Raw genomic sequence first — 17,020 nt, 5'->3', positions numbered from 1 at the left:
ATGCAGAGAAGCCACTTGATCGAGTTGAGTGGCCGTACCTTTTCAATACAGTATAGCAGTTTGGCTTGGGCAAAGTCTTTATTAAGTGAATAAAGGTTCTCCATGGTGGCCCTCTCACTGCGATCATTACCAATAGGGTGCGATCAAGCAATTTTAGTATTTATAGGGGCAGCCGACGGGCTGTCCCCTTTCGCCATTGCTTTTTACAGTGGTGATTGAACCATTGGCAGAGGCCATTCGTTGGGATCCTAATATATTGGCACCAGAAGTGGAGTCAAAATTACATCAGATTTCATTGTACTCAGACAATATCCTTTTTTTTGTCAATCCACGAATTTCAGTGCCTCACCTGATACAATGCCTTTTCGGGATACAAGATTAATTTTGCAAAATCAGAGGCTATGCCGATGGGTGGTCTTATGAAGGAGCTAGGTCTTGAGGGCGAATCTCGATTCCCATTTAAGTGGTTTTATGTATTTGGGCATATTCATCACTCCAGTTCTGGATCGGTTGTTTAAAGCTAATTTTATTCAATTATTTAACAAAATGAAACAAAACCTTCAAAGAGGGGCGTGCTTCCGGTCTCAAGGGTAGGTTGGATAACACTTATTAAGATGAATATTCTCCCCCATTTGTTGTACCCTATATGGATGCTCCCCCTGACTTTCGATAAGCAAACGTCCAGGAGACTGAACGGCTGGTTCAGCTCTTTTATTTGGCCTCGTAAGCGGCCCCTTATTAAATTAACTAAACTGCAATTGCCTCACAGCCTGGGGGGAGTGGATCACCCAGACATTAGAAACTATCCACTAAGCTCACTTTTATGTTTTGTGAGTGATTGGGCTTGTGGGAACCCTCTTTCAATATGGTTAGATATCGAAACCTCCCAGGCAAAGTGTCCCCCTACTAGCTTGCTGTTTTTGGACAAAATGAGAACAGTTAGGGAATATTGCAATAAGCCAATAGTTATCAATACTGTTAAAGCATGGAGGGCAATTTGGCAGAGGGAAGGTAGTATTGGTCAAACAGCTTCTCTTACACCTATACTGGGGATGCCAGATTTTCAACTCGGGAATGATGGATTCAGGATTCAAACATTGGGCAGCTAGGGGTGTGTCTTGCATGGGCGATTTATTTGAGGGAGACACAATGATGTCCTTTGATCAGTTAGCCCGGAAATATGAGCTATCTAGCAAGGACCTCTTTCGTTTTTTTCAAGTTAGGGATTTTATTCAAAAAAAGACGACACTTTTGACTGATCCCTACAAATCTGACATAGAGAGGAGGGTGCTCAATGCTAAGAATACACCTTCTGTCAGCACTTTATATCATCAGTTGGGAGGTGGCCTCTCAGATGAGTTCGGTCAACTCTGCAGGGTGTGGGAGAGAGAGCTAGGTGTTGAAGTCTCCTCAGAGGCATGGGAAGATATTTGGGAAAACACAAGAAAGATATCAATTTGCAACAGGACCCATGCTTTACAGTTGAAGATTCTCCACAGCGTCCACTTGGCCTTGGATTGTTTGTCAAAATTTAAGCCAGGAATATCTTCAACATGCCCTAAGTGTAAAGTTACTACGGGCACACTCATTCATTGTCTCTGGTCCTGGGACAGGCTTCAAACATACTGGAGTGCTGTGGCAGGTGTAATGGAGAGGATTTTGGGTGTAAGGGTGGAGAAGGACCTAATCTCTCTTCTCCTGGGCCTGCCAGTGTATTCCCTGCAGATGTGCATAAAAAAACTTTTCAACACCCTCACTTCCTGCACAAGAAAGAATATCTTGTTAGGTTGGGTATCCAAAAAACCCCTGGGTCTGTCGGGTTGGTGGAAGATTGTTATGGAGCATATTCTCTTTGGATTTTCTCCCGAGAATGGTACACCACAAAACTGAGAATTTCTATAAGACATGGCAGCCCTTTTTGGAATACCTGGACACAGATTTATCTGCCACACTAACAAGGGCTTTTATGTAGCCGTAATGATTGTGTTTTATGAGCCCAATATCCAGAGGGGGGGACTGTAAATGTATGAATAGATGAAAATTTATGCTCTTGCTGTTCGAGTGAGTGTTTTGATTTGCTGTGTTGTATTATTAGTCATTATTTATTTAGTTAAGTAGTTGGTCCATGAGGGCAGTTTTGGTGTTTTACATTTGTTTTTGGTGTTCCTTCTTTGTATTGTTTTAAATTGTATTGTGTTGTGCCTGTTGTAATATCAAAAAATCTATTTTTTAATAAAAATATAAAAAATAAAAAAGCTTACAGCTGTGAAAGCCAATATTCATTATCAGCAGGGGAGTGTCCGAATAAACAAATCATTTCCCTCTTGCACTCTGTATGGATCTGTGTAAAAGGAACTGCAATGACATAGAACACAGAACAGTACAGCAAAGGAACAGGCCTTTTGGCCCATGATGTTGTGCCAAACATGATGCCAAGTTAAACTAATCCCTCCATTTCTTGCCTATTCATGAGCTTATCTAAAAGTCCCTTAAATACCTCATTGTACCTGCCTCCAACCCCACCCCAGGCAGCATGTTCCAGACTCCTACCACTCTCTGTGTATAAAAACTCACATCTCCTTTGAACTTTCCCCCTCTCACCTTAAATGCATGCCCCCTACTTTTAGACATTTCAACTCTGGGGAAAAAAATTCTGACCCTCAATCCTATCTGTGCTTCTCATAATTTTAGAGACTTCTCTCAAGTCTCCCATCAGCCTCCACTGCTCCAGAGAAAACGACTCGAGTTTTTCTAGCCTCTCCTTATAGCTCATATCCTCTAATCCAAGCAGCATCCTGGTAAACCTCCTCTGCGCCCTCTCCAAATCCTCCACATTCTTCCTGAAATGTGGCGACCAGAATTGAACACAATACTCTAAGTGCGGCCTAATCAAAGGCTTATAAAGCTGCAACATGACATCCTGACTCTTGTACTCAATTCCCTGACCAATAAAGGCAAGCGTGCCATATGCCTTCTTTACTAGCCCACCGACTTGTGTGGCCACTTTGAGGGAGCTATAGACTTGAACCCCTAGATGCCTCTGTATGTCAATAAGGAGGACTGCATCCTTCATCCAAGCTGCTGTTGGTGTCCTCTGTCCTGTTTATATCCCAGGGCCAGAGTCAGGCTGAGTTGTGTGTGTCTATGTGTCTGTTGGTATGTCTGTGTGTGTGTGGCTGTCTGTGTCTGTGTATATCTCTGCGTGTGTGTGTAAATGTGTGTGTGTGGGGGGGGGGGGGGGGGGTGTGTGTCTATGTGTCTGTGTGTGTCTCTGCGCATGTGTGTCTGTATGTGTGTGTGTAAGTTGTGTGTGTCTATGTGTCTGTGTATGTCTGTGTGTGTGTGTGTCTGTGTGTGTGTCTGTGTATGTCTGTGTGTGTGTGTAAATGTATGTGTGTGTGGGGGTGTGTGTCTGTGTGCGTCTGTGGGACCGAAGGGCCTGTCTCCTTGCTGTAGGACTCTATGACTCTATGACTTAGAATAAGTGGTGGTAAAGTTGAATGCATGGCTGGAAATCTCTTTCTGAGAGAAGCTAGTAAAAATCCTTTAACTCTATTTCAGTTTTGCTGTGAGTCATTACTGGCCTTAAAGCTGGTAAGTGTTCATAGAATCACACAACCCAGGAGAATGCCATTACTGTGCCTATGCCAGCTCTCTGAAAGATCTACCCAGTTGGTCCTTTCCCCATACCCTTACAATCTTTCTTTTCCTTTATGTGTTGCTCTTATTCCATAAGCTGTAGGAGCAGAAGTAGGCCATTCAGCCCATTGACTCTGTTCCACCATTCAATGAGATCATAGTTGACCTGGTCATCCTCAACTCCACTTCCCTGCCTTTCCCCCATAACCCTTGACTCCCCACTGAGTAAAAGTCTGTCTCAGTCTTGGATATACTTAAAGACCCAGCCATGCCAGCCCTGTGCGGTAAAGAATTCACCAGATTCACTCCCCTCAGAGAGAAGACATTCCTTTACATCTCCGTCTTAACATGTAACACCTTATTCTGAGGTGATGCGCTCTGGCCCTAGACTCTGACACAAGAGGAACCAACCTTTCTGCATCGACCCTGTCAAACCCCTCAGAATCTTGTATGTTTCAATGAGGTCTCCCCTCATCCTTCTAAACTACAGCAAATATAATTGGATTACTATTGAATGCACTTCCACTGACCTTGGCTGGTGCATTGTGGAGCATGATTGGAAATGAGCAAACCTTAGATGCCAATGAGACCATAAGACCATAAGGCATAGGAGCAGAAATTAGACCATTCGGCCCAACGAGTCTGCTCTGCCATTCAATCATGGCTGATAGGTTTTCCAACCCCATTTTCCTGCTTTCTCCTGTATTTGCTGACCCTCTTCGGCATGGTGGCTCAGTGGTTAGCACTGCTGCCTCACAGTGCTAGGGAGCCAAGTTCGAGTCCCACCTCGGGGAACTGACTGTGTGGAGTTTGTACATTCTTCCTGTGTCTGTGTGGGTTTCCTGTGGTTTCCACCCACAGTCCAAAGATGTGCAGGTCAGGTGGATTGGCCATGCTAAATTGCCCATAGTGTTCAGGGGTGTGTAGGCTAGGTGAAAAGTCAGAGAAAAATGTGGGACAATGGGGGTTACTCTTCAGAGGGAGGGTGTGGGCTTGTTGGGTCAAAGGGCCTGTCTCCATACTGTAGGAATAATTAAAAAAAATTCTTTCTCAGCATTTTATTATACAATGAAACAACCGTCAAGCAGGACATGCAATTACTTTGTATAAGTAGCAGAGAAGTATTTTGAAGCCGTGTTCGTTATCAGGAAGGCACCTGCATCTGACCAGGAGCTGAAGGGTCTGATAAACAGATATATCCTGACCTAGTGTCAGAGGCTATGTTTAACAAGCTGCTAATGTTAGTTCACAACCCTCTAATCAGAAGCACACACAGCCCTCAACCAAATCCACTGGAAAACCAATATCCAAGATATATTTAGAAACAAGATCGTTTAAAAAAAAAGGTGACATGCACATGAAAAACACAAGTTCCAGTTTCTCTCCTTATCCCTTGTCTCAGACATTTGTCAAGAATAGGGAAGAGAGGACATTGGGGTTAAATAGCTCCTGGAGAGAAAGAGGGTGTACTGAGGCGGATGGAGACAATATCCAAATGTCAGCATTTCATCTGGGAATAGAATGGAGCCAATGTCTTAGAGAATCACAAAGAGTGAGTCTTCAGGGTCAAAAAAATCATTCCTACAATACAAAATTCTTGCCAAATGCTGGAACATTTGGTCATTTTATTCATATCTACCTGTCCCTTCACATCTGTCTGATCCCCTTTTGCTGAGATCCCATATCTGCCTGTCTCCCACACCTGTTTGATTTCCTCCTCCCACATCAGTCTATTGACGACCCCTGTCTCCCCACCCTTCCACATTTGCCTCTCTTCCACACGTGTGGTATCCCTATATCTGTTGTCTCATCTGTCTGGACCACCACATCTATCTATTCCTTCCACATCCATCTGCCATGCCAGCTGGAGGCTAGAATTGCACAGAGCAGTAAAAACTACTTCCAGATTCCGACTCTGAAATCATGCCTTTCTAAAAACACTCACAGTGAGTTAGAGGAGGCCTAGCATTCAGTAACATCAGTGAACTGCAGTCCCCTCATCCCAGATTTGAGGTTGAACAGCAGGATATTGTGTCTGGAAGTGTCTCTAACACGGGAGGGGTTTCTAATTCAGAGACAGGTGTTGGGTATTGGACCCAGGGGCTCTTTGTTAGAGAGAGGCTAGTGACTGCCTAGGTATTGGTAAATTTCTTCTGCACTCTTTCTAGTTTAATAACATCCTTCCTTTAACAAAAACCGAGCACAATACTCCAAGAGTAGGAACACAACTCCAAAGTTGTAGATGTGCAGTGTACAGGGATTTCGGAATAATTATAGCTTCCAAAAAAAATCATATCATGTGTTGCTTTTTCTGACACTCGCCACTTTGAAAACACATCCACTTTGTGGGAGATCAAGGCGAAGAGACTCACTGAGGAACATTTGTACAGAGCCCATTGTGTGTTACACGATGTAGTTTTTTTAATTACAGACAATAATCCTAACCCGAATGGTCACAATCAGGGGGCACAGGCTGAGGATAAAGAATGAAAGAACCACAAGCGACAGCAGGAAATTTAATGTTTTTAACCAGAAACTGCCTGGAAAGATGCTGGGAACAGGTTCAGTAGGAACTTTCAAACAGAACTGGATACTTGCAGGGGAAATGTCTACAGGTCTATAGGGAGAGAGTGAGGGATTGTGTCTAAATAAACAGAGCATTCAAAGGAGCAGCACAGGGACAATGGAGCAAAGCTCCTCCTTCTGCTCTGTGACATTGGATTTCCGATGATACCCTGTCTCCTTGGAGGATCGACATCAGTCTGTGTGGCTGAAATGACCTGCTGCCTCACCGTTCCACTATCTGTCATCTCTGCACCTCTCTATCATCCAGTCTCCATTTTTTGTTTCCTTTATCTCATAATTTTCCTTAATCTCTTTGATAGTGATGAAAGGTTCTCAATTTGAAATGTCAGAACTTTTTCTCTCTCGCTCTCTCTTCAAAGACAATGTTGAAGATATTCCAGCAACTTGTCTTTATTTCAGATTTCCAGTCTTCTGTGTTCACTCACTTACTCTCCTTTTCTGAATCCTAACTGTAACCCTAACCCTGCACTGAACTTTAAATTCGCTCCTAATCTTAATCTTAACTCTCAACTCAACTCTGACCCTAACCCTAACACTAATCTTAACCCTAACTCTATCTCCAACACTAACTCTAACCCTATCCCTAATCCTAACTCTAACACTAATCCTAACCTGAACTCTAATCCTAACCCTAATCCTAATTCTAACACTAATCCTAACCCTAACTCTAACCCCAACCCTAATCCTGACTCTAATACCAATGCTAACCCAAACTCTAACCACAACCCTTAACCTAACCCAAACCCAAACCCAAACTCTTTCACTGTGTTAATCTAACCCTAACCCTAACCCTATCACTGGTGAGCTGTCTATCTCTAACAGACTGACTGTCTGCTGCTGCTCCAATCTGTGCAGATGCCTTGCCGTGTTACTGACTTAAAGTGAATTACACAATGTATAGACAAAAGACAACATTTATTCTGGTTTGTTTAGTACATGACACTTGACTGGGCTAAAACATCTCTCACTCACACACACACAGACACACACACACTTAAAGATATTTACAAGATTTAGAATGTTGGGTTTTTTTCAAGGTAGGATGTGCCCTTCTGAAAAGCAATTTGCAGTATTTTGTTATAAAGAGCACTGAGTTGGTAGAAACCAACACTCTTCAGATGGAGTTCTCGTGGAAAAGGTCGTTGTAATTGTAACTGAAGTGCCAGTGATCGCGAGTGCAGTGTTCATGTTCACTGTGGGGATAATGAGAATTTGAACAGTTTCCCAGTCTCTGCAGCACTTGGGCATCGAACTGGTATGTTAACTTTCTGCGCACTTTCACAATCTCGCCTGTCCGGCTGTAGTTTCTCAGAGCCCGAGCCATTTTCTGGTAGGTCATGGTTTTCCGGTTGCCCTTTCTCCTGCCCCACATCTCCGCCACTTTCTCCTTGTTCTTGGAGACGAACTGGAACACACCACTCTTTCTGTCCACCCACTGAATGCAGTCGGACATCTCGGAATCATGGAGAGACTCACTCAGGAATTCATAAAGACGGAGTCTCCTCCTGCCTGTAATGGAGTCCAGTGTTACCAAGGTCAACAAAGGTCAACGGAATTGTTACAGCACAAAGGGAGGCCATTTTAGTCATCAGCTCTTCAAACGAGCATCATACCCCATGGGAAACTGTGTTGTTGGTATCATGGAATGTAACAGGGTCAGGAAAAGAGGGCAAATACTCCAAATCTATGCTTTAATCAGCACAGGATGTAGCCAGCAAAATACAAGGCAATCGCTGTATCTGCGGAATCGTTTTCTGAGGTTTCAGTTACCCGTAGTTTACCACAGCCCGAACATATTACAGGGAACATTCCAGAACCCGGGACCAGGGGACTGATGGGAAGGTAAATTCCCCATTTAACTGAACAGTTTTGCTACTATCTGCAGTTTTGGGCTTCTACGGTAGGTTTAGGAATGTAACCCCCACCCCACCATGACTAAGGGTTGGGGGACTACTGTAAAAGTAAAATACAGCAAATTTGAAATGGAAACAGAAACAGTGGAGAGAGAAACAGAGTTGACTAATTTGGAACTGATGAGTCATACTGGGCTCTAGCATTTCTCTCTCCACAGACACTCAGCCAGATATGCTGAGTTTCTCCAGCACTTCCTGCCCTTGACACCGGAGTTAATCAGCGCATCCGGATTAAGGTCCGAATGACTGGGGTTAAAACAATTGAGAATTGTTTAATTGTGTCACAGTGTGACAGCAGAACACAATCCACAGAGAAATCTGTCCAAATAATTGAGGGGATGATTAAGACAGGATTGAAAACAACAAATGTAGCATCCATGGAGAGAGAGCGAGCTAACGTTTCAAGTGTAGACGACTCTTCATCAGAGCTGAAGGGAAGTGTAACCCATTGTGATTTCCAGCGGGTTTTTTTTGTTTTCAGTAGAAATTCCAGTTTCTGCAGTAATTTGTCCCTCCACTAGAAGCAAAATGAGTATGTTATGAAGGGGTGGGGGAGGATATGGGAGGTGGAATATGGGTATGTTATGGAGGGGTGGGGGAGGATATGGGAGGTTGATAAAGGGAAGTGAGAGGACTAACCTTTTCCTTGCCTCGGGATAAACAAATCTTGAAAGTGATTGTCTGGAAAATAACTTGGAAACTGGGAGCCATTGTTGTGTGCGAGCTTGTTGCTGTCAAGGTTAAGATCCATCTGCAGATATAAACGATGAAACCTTGTTAAAATCACAGGGTTAGACAAAGCTCACCTCCTTATGAGTCAGGCTGTGACCCTACTTGGTTCATGGATCTTGAAAGGAGAAGTTGAATCTGGAACATGCTTAATATTGAGCACTGCCTTTTGAATATCTCTTCAGAGAGTTTGCAATCTGAACTCCAATAACACAAACAATAAGGAATCTATACATTCGTTCAGTGCTCCCATTGGCTCAACCATTCCAAATCAGGAAAGAAAGCCACCATTCAGTTATACAAGGGGCCAGAAAAGAGCCAACTGTCAGATCGACCTGTGCCCTTTTTATTTCAATGGATGTCACCTGAAGAACTCCAGGGAGACTGAACCCACTCCTCTTTGAGACCAAACTCAAGGGGCTTTTTGGCACATTTTGGCCACAGTGAGAAGGTTAAAGGGCACAGTCTATCACCATTTGATGGGAAATGGGCTCGTCCAACAATAAAGAAGGTGGGCTAGAAACAATTTTGGGTGAAATTCATAAAGATAGCCCCGTACATAAAACCATTGTCACAGTCTGAGAATGGTATTGTCTGAGAATGCAATAGTCTGAGAATGGCATAGTCTGAGATTGGCATAGTCTGAGATTGGCATAATCTGAGAGTGGAATAGTCTGAGAATGGTATTGTCTGAGAATGGCATAGTCTGAGAATGAAGGCTAGAGCATTCAGGAGAGATGTTAGGAAGAACTTCTACACAAAAAGGGCAGGAGAGGTTTGGAACTCTCTTTCACAAATGGTAGTAGATGCTAAATAAGTTAAAATTAAATCTGAGATAGGTAAATTTTGTTGAGAAGAGGTACTAAGGGATATGGGCCTAAGGCAGATAGATGGATTGAGGCCACAGATCAGCCATAATCTCACTGAATGACAGAACAGCTTCAACAGGCTGAATGGCTTACTCCTGTTCCTGTGTTCCAAAATGGGGAAAAGGGGAGGGTTTGGTAAAGCTGCCCTAACTCCATTGTTCTCTCCACAAGTTCTGACTGACCTGATGAGACACTCCAATATGATTGGATTTGTTTAAAATACATGGACAGGGAGCACAGCACTGTCACAGCATTTGCTATAGTTGCAACAATTTGGACTGTCAATTAAGTCATTTTAATTCTAATTACTACTGTTTAGTACTTGGTTTTTGGTCGAGGGTGGGAGGGCTGGATTAAGAATGATGCAGATTTCCCTTTCAGAAACAGCTTTTCACAAATTGAGTAACTCTGTTATCAAAGTATTTCGTGATATTATTGTCCAAAGACCCAGGTAATGTTCTGGAGACCCAGGTTCAAATCCAGGCTACGGCAAATGATGGAATCCGAATTCAATAAAGATCTGGAATTGAAAAATCTAATAGTGACCACTGTTGATTATTGTAAAAACTAACTGGGGCAGAAAACAGCTGCTCAGTAACACTCCAGATTCACAGCGATGTGGTTAACTGGTAACTGCCCTCTGGCCAATAAGGGATTGGTAATAAATATACTGGCCAGTGATGCTCACATCTCAGGAAGAAATTATTAGAAAAATTACAAACTATTTTGTGGAAACCCACAATGCCCAAATTGCTGGCTAAGTTGGCTGGAAGATTGGGTTGTGATGCAGACCGATGCTAACAGTGTGAGTTCAATTCCTGCACTAGCTGAGTTTACCGTGACAGACACCGCGCCACCCCCCACCCCAACACCTCCCCTCCCCAAACCATCTGAGGCATGGTGACCCTCGAGGTAAACCACCATCAGTCATCTTTCTTTAGTGAGAGGGTGAGACTGTGGTGACTTCACCTTTATTGGTTACAAGAGATATTTCGAGTACAGTCAATTCTGCTATAACAGGCTTTTATTCAAAGTGAATAGGCTTTAATACGTTTGAAGGACTTAGACTGTTATCTGTAGAACGTGAACTTTCCTTACCTATTTTGGTTATAACAATTCCTGAGGAAGGGCTTATGCCCGAAAACGTCGATTCTCCTGCTCCTTGGATGCTGCCTGACCTGCTGCGCTTTTCCAGCAACACATTTTTCAGCTCTGATCTCCAGCATCTGCAGTCCTCACTTTCTCCTATAACAATTCCATCCCCATTAGTTTAAGTGGTGCTGTTGTTACATAATTTTCTTATAACACATGATCGCATGGGAATAGAACTATCAGTTTCTCCTTGGAGTGCCATGGGATCATGAACATCCACCTGAACCATTGGATCAGGCAGGCTTTGGGGGTTCATGTTTTTGTGAGGTTCAGATCCTCCATCACAGAAACTCGCCATTCCAGTCAACTCGCATTTACCCCTCACACAAATTTCCTTCCAGCCACTTCCATCTAAACCTAATCATGATGGGTCTCTTTTCCCCATGGCTGCCTTTGGCCTTCCCCCTAAATGCCTTCAAACAGTTTGACTGAACCATTTGTCGTGCTGGGAATTCCTCAGTCTCAGCACTCCCAGGTTCTCGGAGTTTACACTGAATCTCCCCACTGACGTATGTCTATGATTGGTGGTTTTGCTTCCCAGCCCCTTTCAAATCCCTCCAGAAATCTTTAAAACCAGCCCTCCAGCTCCTCTTCTCTCGGGCAAAAGGACTGTTCAATCTTTTCTGAAAGGCCTGCACTCTCAGTTCTGGCATCATTCTTGTAAATCTTAACTGGCATCTCCCAGGGCCTGCCTGTCCGTTTTTGAAAATGATCGAGAGAGAGAAGATGATTTCTGACAATGCAGCACTCTCACCGTCTCACTCTCAGGGTCGGGTGTGACAATGCAGCGATTCCTGGCCTGAACATCGAGCCAAAGAGCCGATTCTGCCAAGGCCAACTCCAGTGACCATGTGTTCGGCTCCCACTCCCCACCCCTGCTCCCATTAAGGTGATATACGAAATAAGTTAAGGTGAGGTCCGTTTCCCCCACTTCCAGCACCACCACCAGCTGTCTACAAAGTCAGAAATGTAAAATCCATCAAACGCGTGAGGGGTTCAAACAGTCCTCAACCTCCATACTCCAACAAGGTGGGTAAGTTGACCAAAAGTACGCAACAGATTTCAGTATACAGCATGGACTATTTATTCCACTGAGTTTGTCCAGCAAGTATCCCTCCCCCTTCCTATACTGAGGGGGTGGTGGAGTGGGGTGGCATCAGGGTTCACTCTGGCTCTCGAACCAAGTCATGGCAAGGGACCCCAGACTCATCCCTCAGATACATCTCTGGGCACTGAGCTGTCTACAAGGATATACGATGTGGAGGTGCCGGTGTTGGACTGGGGTGTACAAAGTTAAAATTCACACAACACCAGGTTATAGTCCAACAGGTTTATTTAGAAGCACTAGCTTTTGGAGCACTGTTCCTTTATCAGGAATCTGTGGAACAGGATAATAAGACACAGAATTTATAGCAAAAGATTACAGTGTCGTGCAACTAAAACGATATATTGAACAAACCTAGATTGCTGTTAAGTCTTTCATCAACTGTTAACTCTGCAATCCATTCGAAATGAAGGAAGACTTAACAGCAATCTAGGTGTGTTCAATATATCATTTCAGTCGCATGACACTGTAATCTTTTGCTATAAATTCTGTGTCATATGATCCTGCTTCACAACCACCTGATGAAGGAGCGTCGCTCTGAAAGCCAGTGCTTCCAAATAAGCCTGCTTGACTATAAACTAGTGTTGCGTGATTTTTAACTTTGTACAAGGATATAGACATCAGACAACATCATTGGTTAGCTACTTTTAGCCACTCTCTAATTCCCAGTTACTCTCTAATCATTAGAAGTTGCTGGAAAAGCTCAGCAGGTCTGGCAGCATCTGTGGAGAGAAATCAGAGTTAACGTTTTGGGTCGAGTGATCCTGAAGGATATTTTTGTCTCTGATTTACAGCATCTGCAGTTCTTTCGCTTTTAACATTATAGTCACTATTCTCTTATTCCTTTACAAAATCAGGAGCAGAATGCACAGAGTTGGACCATTCTACCCATCCTGCCCCTACTGGCCCTTTCCAACAGCTGTCCATTAATCCCAGTCCATTACATTTCCCTCCATTCACTCCGCACTCCCCGACCCCTTCGCTCCCCGTATTCATCCAATTCTCTTTTGAGGTTACTCCTGAATCTTTGCGTTCCAGACCCTGACTCACCGAGTGAAAACAGGACCCAGATTTCCCTTGGGGAGTGTTCATTGGCCCAACAGCCTAACTCCTTAGTTAATCCAATCAATTGTCATCAAACCATGCAGTCGGGCACACACACGTCCCTCAACACTCAGTTTGTGAACTTACAGCATCCTGGAAATGTTGGGACTGTCCATTCAGGGGGCAGTAAGGGCCAGGACCGGTCTCTGGATAGTGCTGGAAGCCGTACATCGAGAATGATGGACCTTAACAAGAAAGGAACACAATTACCCAAAGAGACAGAGACAAACAAACCCACTGATGCTGAGTGAAAGGAGCAGACTGAGATACTTGCTTGGTAGGTACTGGAGTCCAGCGTCCTGTCTGAACTGGGATGAGGGCTGCTGGTGTTGCTGATGGTGGATCACCTCAAACGCATCATTAAACAGGGGGGCGTAGTTATCCTGCATGCAGCAACCCTGAGAGGTGGCGAGAGAAATGTGAAATAATGACAGCTACATGAGAAAGGTTTCGAGTACTTACAACTGCATTTTTAAAAGTTTTAAATAGTGAGAGTGACATTAAAAAGTCTAAACAATTACACTTACATTTAAACAAGTTTTCAATAATTAAAGTTACATTTAAAAAGTTAGATACAGTTTTAGTTAAAGTTTAAAAAGTTTCAAATAATTAAAGTTACAATTTTCAAAAAATGATTGAAATAGTTATAGTTAAATTCTAAAAAGGTTTAAATATTTTAGATAACTTTAGATTAGATTCCCTACAGTGTGGAAACAGGCCCTTTGGCCCAACAAGTCCACACCGACCCTCCGAAGAGTAAGCCAGCCAGATCTGTTTCCCTCTGACTAATGCACCTAATACCTTGTATTCGCTATATAATTTAAATGGCTTAAATAATTATGTTTACATTTTTTAAAAAAGTTTAAATGGTTATATTGGTTTTTTAAAAGTTTTGAATGGTTATTGTTAAGTATTAAAAAGTTTTAAATAATTATATTTACATTTTCTAAAAAGTTTAGTTACATTTTAAAAAGTTTTAAATAATTACAACTACGTCTTTAAAAGGTTTAAATAATTATGATCAATTTTTGTTTAAAAAGTTTAAATAGTTACAGGTAAAATCTAAAAAAATGAAAATTTTAACAAGTTTTAAATAATTGTAGTTACATTTTTAAAAAGAGTTAAATAATTATGATTAAATATTAAAAGATTTTATATAATTATAGCTACATTTTAAAAAATAATTATAGCTACAGTTTTAGAAAGGTTTAAATAATTGTAATTACGTTTTTAGAAAAGATTGAAATAGTTATAGTTAAATTTTTGAAATATTTTAAACAATTATAGTTACTTTTAAAATAATTTTAAATAACTACAAAAGCAAATTACTGCTGTTGCTGAAAATGTCAAATTAAAACTGAAAACGCAGGTGAAATAAGAAGGAACAGTCATACTGGGCTCAAAACCTTAACTCTGCTTTCCCTGCACAGAGGCTGCCAGAACTGCTAAGTTTCTGCAGCATTCTCTGTTCAAATAGTTCTAATTACATTTCTTAATAAAGTTTTCAATAATCACAGTTAGCATTGCTTGGTCACGATTATTACAGCTTGATTTTTGTCAATCGACCATCAACACTGAGCAAAATCCAAGTGAAGGTTTGGGTCCGGCTTACCATGTTTCACACACAATAACGGGAGACCTGCAAAAACATAAAGTGAAATGATACATTGATCCCATTCCATTTAGGCAGAAGCGATGTCCCCCGCGGGGATCAGCTTGATTCATTCTGGGCCGTTACGGGGTGGGGGGGGGGTGGGTCTGGTGCCTGCTTTGTTTTCTAACCAGGGGTAAAATGCCATTTGTCCTGAGCCTCCTGTAGGTATGACTTACCTGTGCTAACTTCCCCAACTCTGAGCGATGCTGACTTGAAACATTTTAAATAGTGTAACTCCTGTCCCACGTCAGCCTGTCATTCGATCCTTTGCTGTCTGCTACATCTCCATCGATTCAACATTCCCCTATGTGTTGGCAAGGCATTAAACAGAGTGCAAAAAAAACAACACGACAGCCTTTAAATACTTTAACCAGGGTTAGGGATTTTTTTCTCCCTCTCTCTGATGGAGTGTTACTTCCTCCTCTCTGTAGAAATGGTGAGTTTTAATCATGTACCGCAGAGTTATGTACTTTTGCAAAGTCATTCTCTTCTTGTGACTCAAAAAAAAATTCCTTTCTCCTCAAATGCCAGCAGATATTTTCCCTTCTTCCAAACCAATTCTGACCATGGACAGTTGGCTGATCAGACTGCCCACCTGCAATATATTAAAAGATAGTTTTATGATACGTGCAATAACAAAACCAGGTTTTATTTCTAAGCAAAATCTGTGAACTGGCCAAAAAGGCAGAAGCAGAATCCCTACAATGTGGAGGCAGGCCACTTAGCCCATTGGGGCAACAGGACCCTCTGGAGAGCATCCCACCCCTAACCAATCTCTCCACTTCTCATGGCCAATCCACCCTAACCTGCACATCTATGGACCATGGGGGGAATGTGCAAACTCCACACAGACAGTCACCTGAGGCTGGAATCGAACCCAGGTTTCCTGGTGTTGGGAGGCAGCAGTGCTAACCACTGAGCCACTGTGCTACCCCAAAATGCAGATTAATGTAACATTCTCAGATTTAAAGTGCTAAGGGCTACTCATGGAGGCACCCAACATTCACCGTTGAGCCATGCTATCCTGTAAAATTAAAATTTCACGTAAATTTCAAACAAGTCCAGCTTCCCAGGAAGGGCTGGTGGGGATTTATTGGTAAAACAGACAAAATAAGCAGGATGAAGGAGTGAAGCCCCCCACCTCACCCCTGGGTGAATTTCTGGAGCTTGTAAATGGACTTCAAAAGATAATAATGACTACTCTGCTCAGAATACAACTACCAGTGGTTAAAGAAATGCTGGGAGATGTAACAAGCTTTTGTTTAAATTCATTTGTGAGATTGTGTCATGGGAGATGTGATGGCGGGGGTGCAGGGGAGGGTTTGGTGATGGCGAGTGTTGTAGGTAATTGGGATCACTCCTGGGGTAAGGGGGCATGTAGAAATTGCACTCAACTGAAGGTTCGCTGTTGGTAAGGGGTGAAAGTCATTTGTCAGCAAAGAAATGGAGACATCATTTTCTTCAAAATGAAATTAAGTGCAAAGTGCTGCTGCTACTAATAACAGAAATATAATCAGAAAGTGCTGGAGAAACTCAGCAGGTCTGGCAGTGTCTGTGGAGAGAGAAACTGGAGTTATCATTTCAAATCCAATCTTTGGAAGTCAATTCTGAAAAGGAGTCATCTTGTGTCATACTGAACTTGAAACATTAACTGTTCCTCTCTGCGCAGATCCTGCCAAGCTTGCTGAGTTTCTCCAGCATTCTTTGTTTTTCTTTCAGATTTCACAGCATTTTGCTTTCTAGCCACGATATACCATTATCTTGGTATCTAATGTTGCAGAATATGGGCAGCATGGTGGCTCAGTGGTTAGCACCAGTGCCTAAAAATGCCAGGGACTTGGGTTTGATGAGAAAGTGAGGACTTGCAGATGCTGGAGATCAGAGCTGAAAAATGTGTTGCTGGAAAAGCGCAGCAGGTCAGGCAGCATCCAAGGAGCAGGAGAATCGACGTTTCGGGCATGAGCCCTTCTTCAGGACCTTGGGTTTGATCCCAGCCTCAGATGACTGTCTGTGTGGAGTTTGCACACACTCTCCCAACGTCTGCGTGGGGTTCCTCCCACAGTCCAAAGGTGTGCAGGTTGGGTGAATTAGCCATGCTAAATTGCCCATCATGTTCAGGGATGCATAGGTTAGGTGCATTGTTCGGGGGAAATGTAGGATAATGGGTCGGCTGGGATACTCGTCAGAGGGGTGGTGTGGATTTGTCGGGCCAAAGGGCCTGTTTCCACACTGTAGGGATTCTAATTCTAACTTCAAGGTGGATCTTATT

General features: G+C 42.8%; 1 protein-coding gene across 3 annotated transcripts; it reads right to left on the bottom strand.

Moving 5' to 3' along the window:
* Positions 1 to 4,682: 4,682 nt before the first annotated feature.
* Positions 4,683 to 15,090, bottom strand: LOC140458026 (transcription factor Spi-C-like). Of its 3 annotated transcripts, none has more exons than XM_072551990.1 (6): positions 14,928 to 15,090; positions 14,613 to 14,736; positions 13,372 to 13,495; positions 13,185 to 13,282; positions 8,778 to 8,889; positions 4,683 to 7,734 (listed from the first exon to the last, which is right to left on the bottom strand). In XM_072551990.1, exons 2-6 carry the CDS (start codon positions 14,619 to 14,621, stop codon positions 7,340 to 7,342), a joined length of 738 nt encoding a protein of 245 aa, XP_072408091.1. In that variant the 5' UTR covers positions 14,622 to 14,736; positions 14,928 to 15,090; the 3' UTR covers positions 4,683 to 7,339. The 3 variants fall into 3 exon arrangements, with proteins under 3 accessions (XP_072408091.1, XP_072408092.1, XP_072408093.1); XM_072551991.1 differs by having other exon boundaries at positions 14,710 to 14,736; XM_072551992.1 differs by lacking the exon at positions 14,613 to 14,736.
* Positions 15,091 to 17,020: the final 1,930 nt, after the last annotated feature.

Source organism: Chiloscyllium punctatum, chromosome 32 (assembly GCF_047496795.1).
Source record: "Chiloscyllium punctatum isolate Juve2018m chromosome 32, sChiPun1.3, whole genome shotgun sequence".
In the NCBI taxonomy this organism is placed as follows: domain Eukaryota; kingdom Metazoa; phylum Chordata; class Chondrichthyes; order Orectolobiformes; family Hemiscylliidae; genus Chiloscyllium; species Chiloscyllium punctatum.
The sequence above is the reverse complement of the archived record's forward strand: the minus strand, read 5'-3'. Positions and strand labels throughout refer to the sequence as shown.

Bases quoted from the DNA above. Each gene is read 5' to 3' on its own strand.
- LOC140458026 (XM_072551990.1), bottom strand. The intron at 13,283-13,371 runs GCAAGTATCTCA...TTTCTTGTTAAG, and splicing joins TGGACTCCAGTACCTACCAA to GTCCATCATTCTCGATGTAC. The intron at 8,890-13,184 runs GTAAGTTCACAA...TTATATCTGCAG, and splicing joins CCCAACATTTCCAGGATGCT to ATGGATCTTAACCTTGACAG.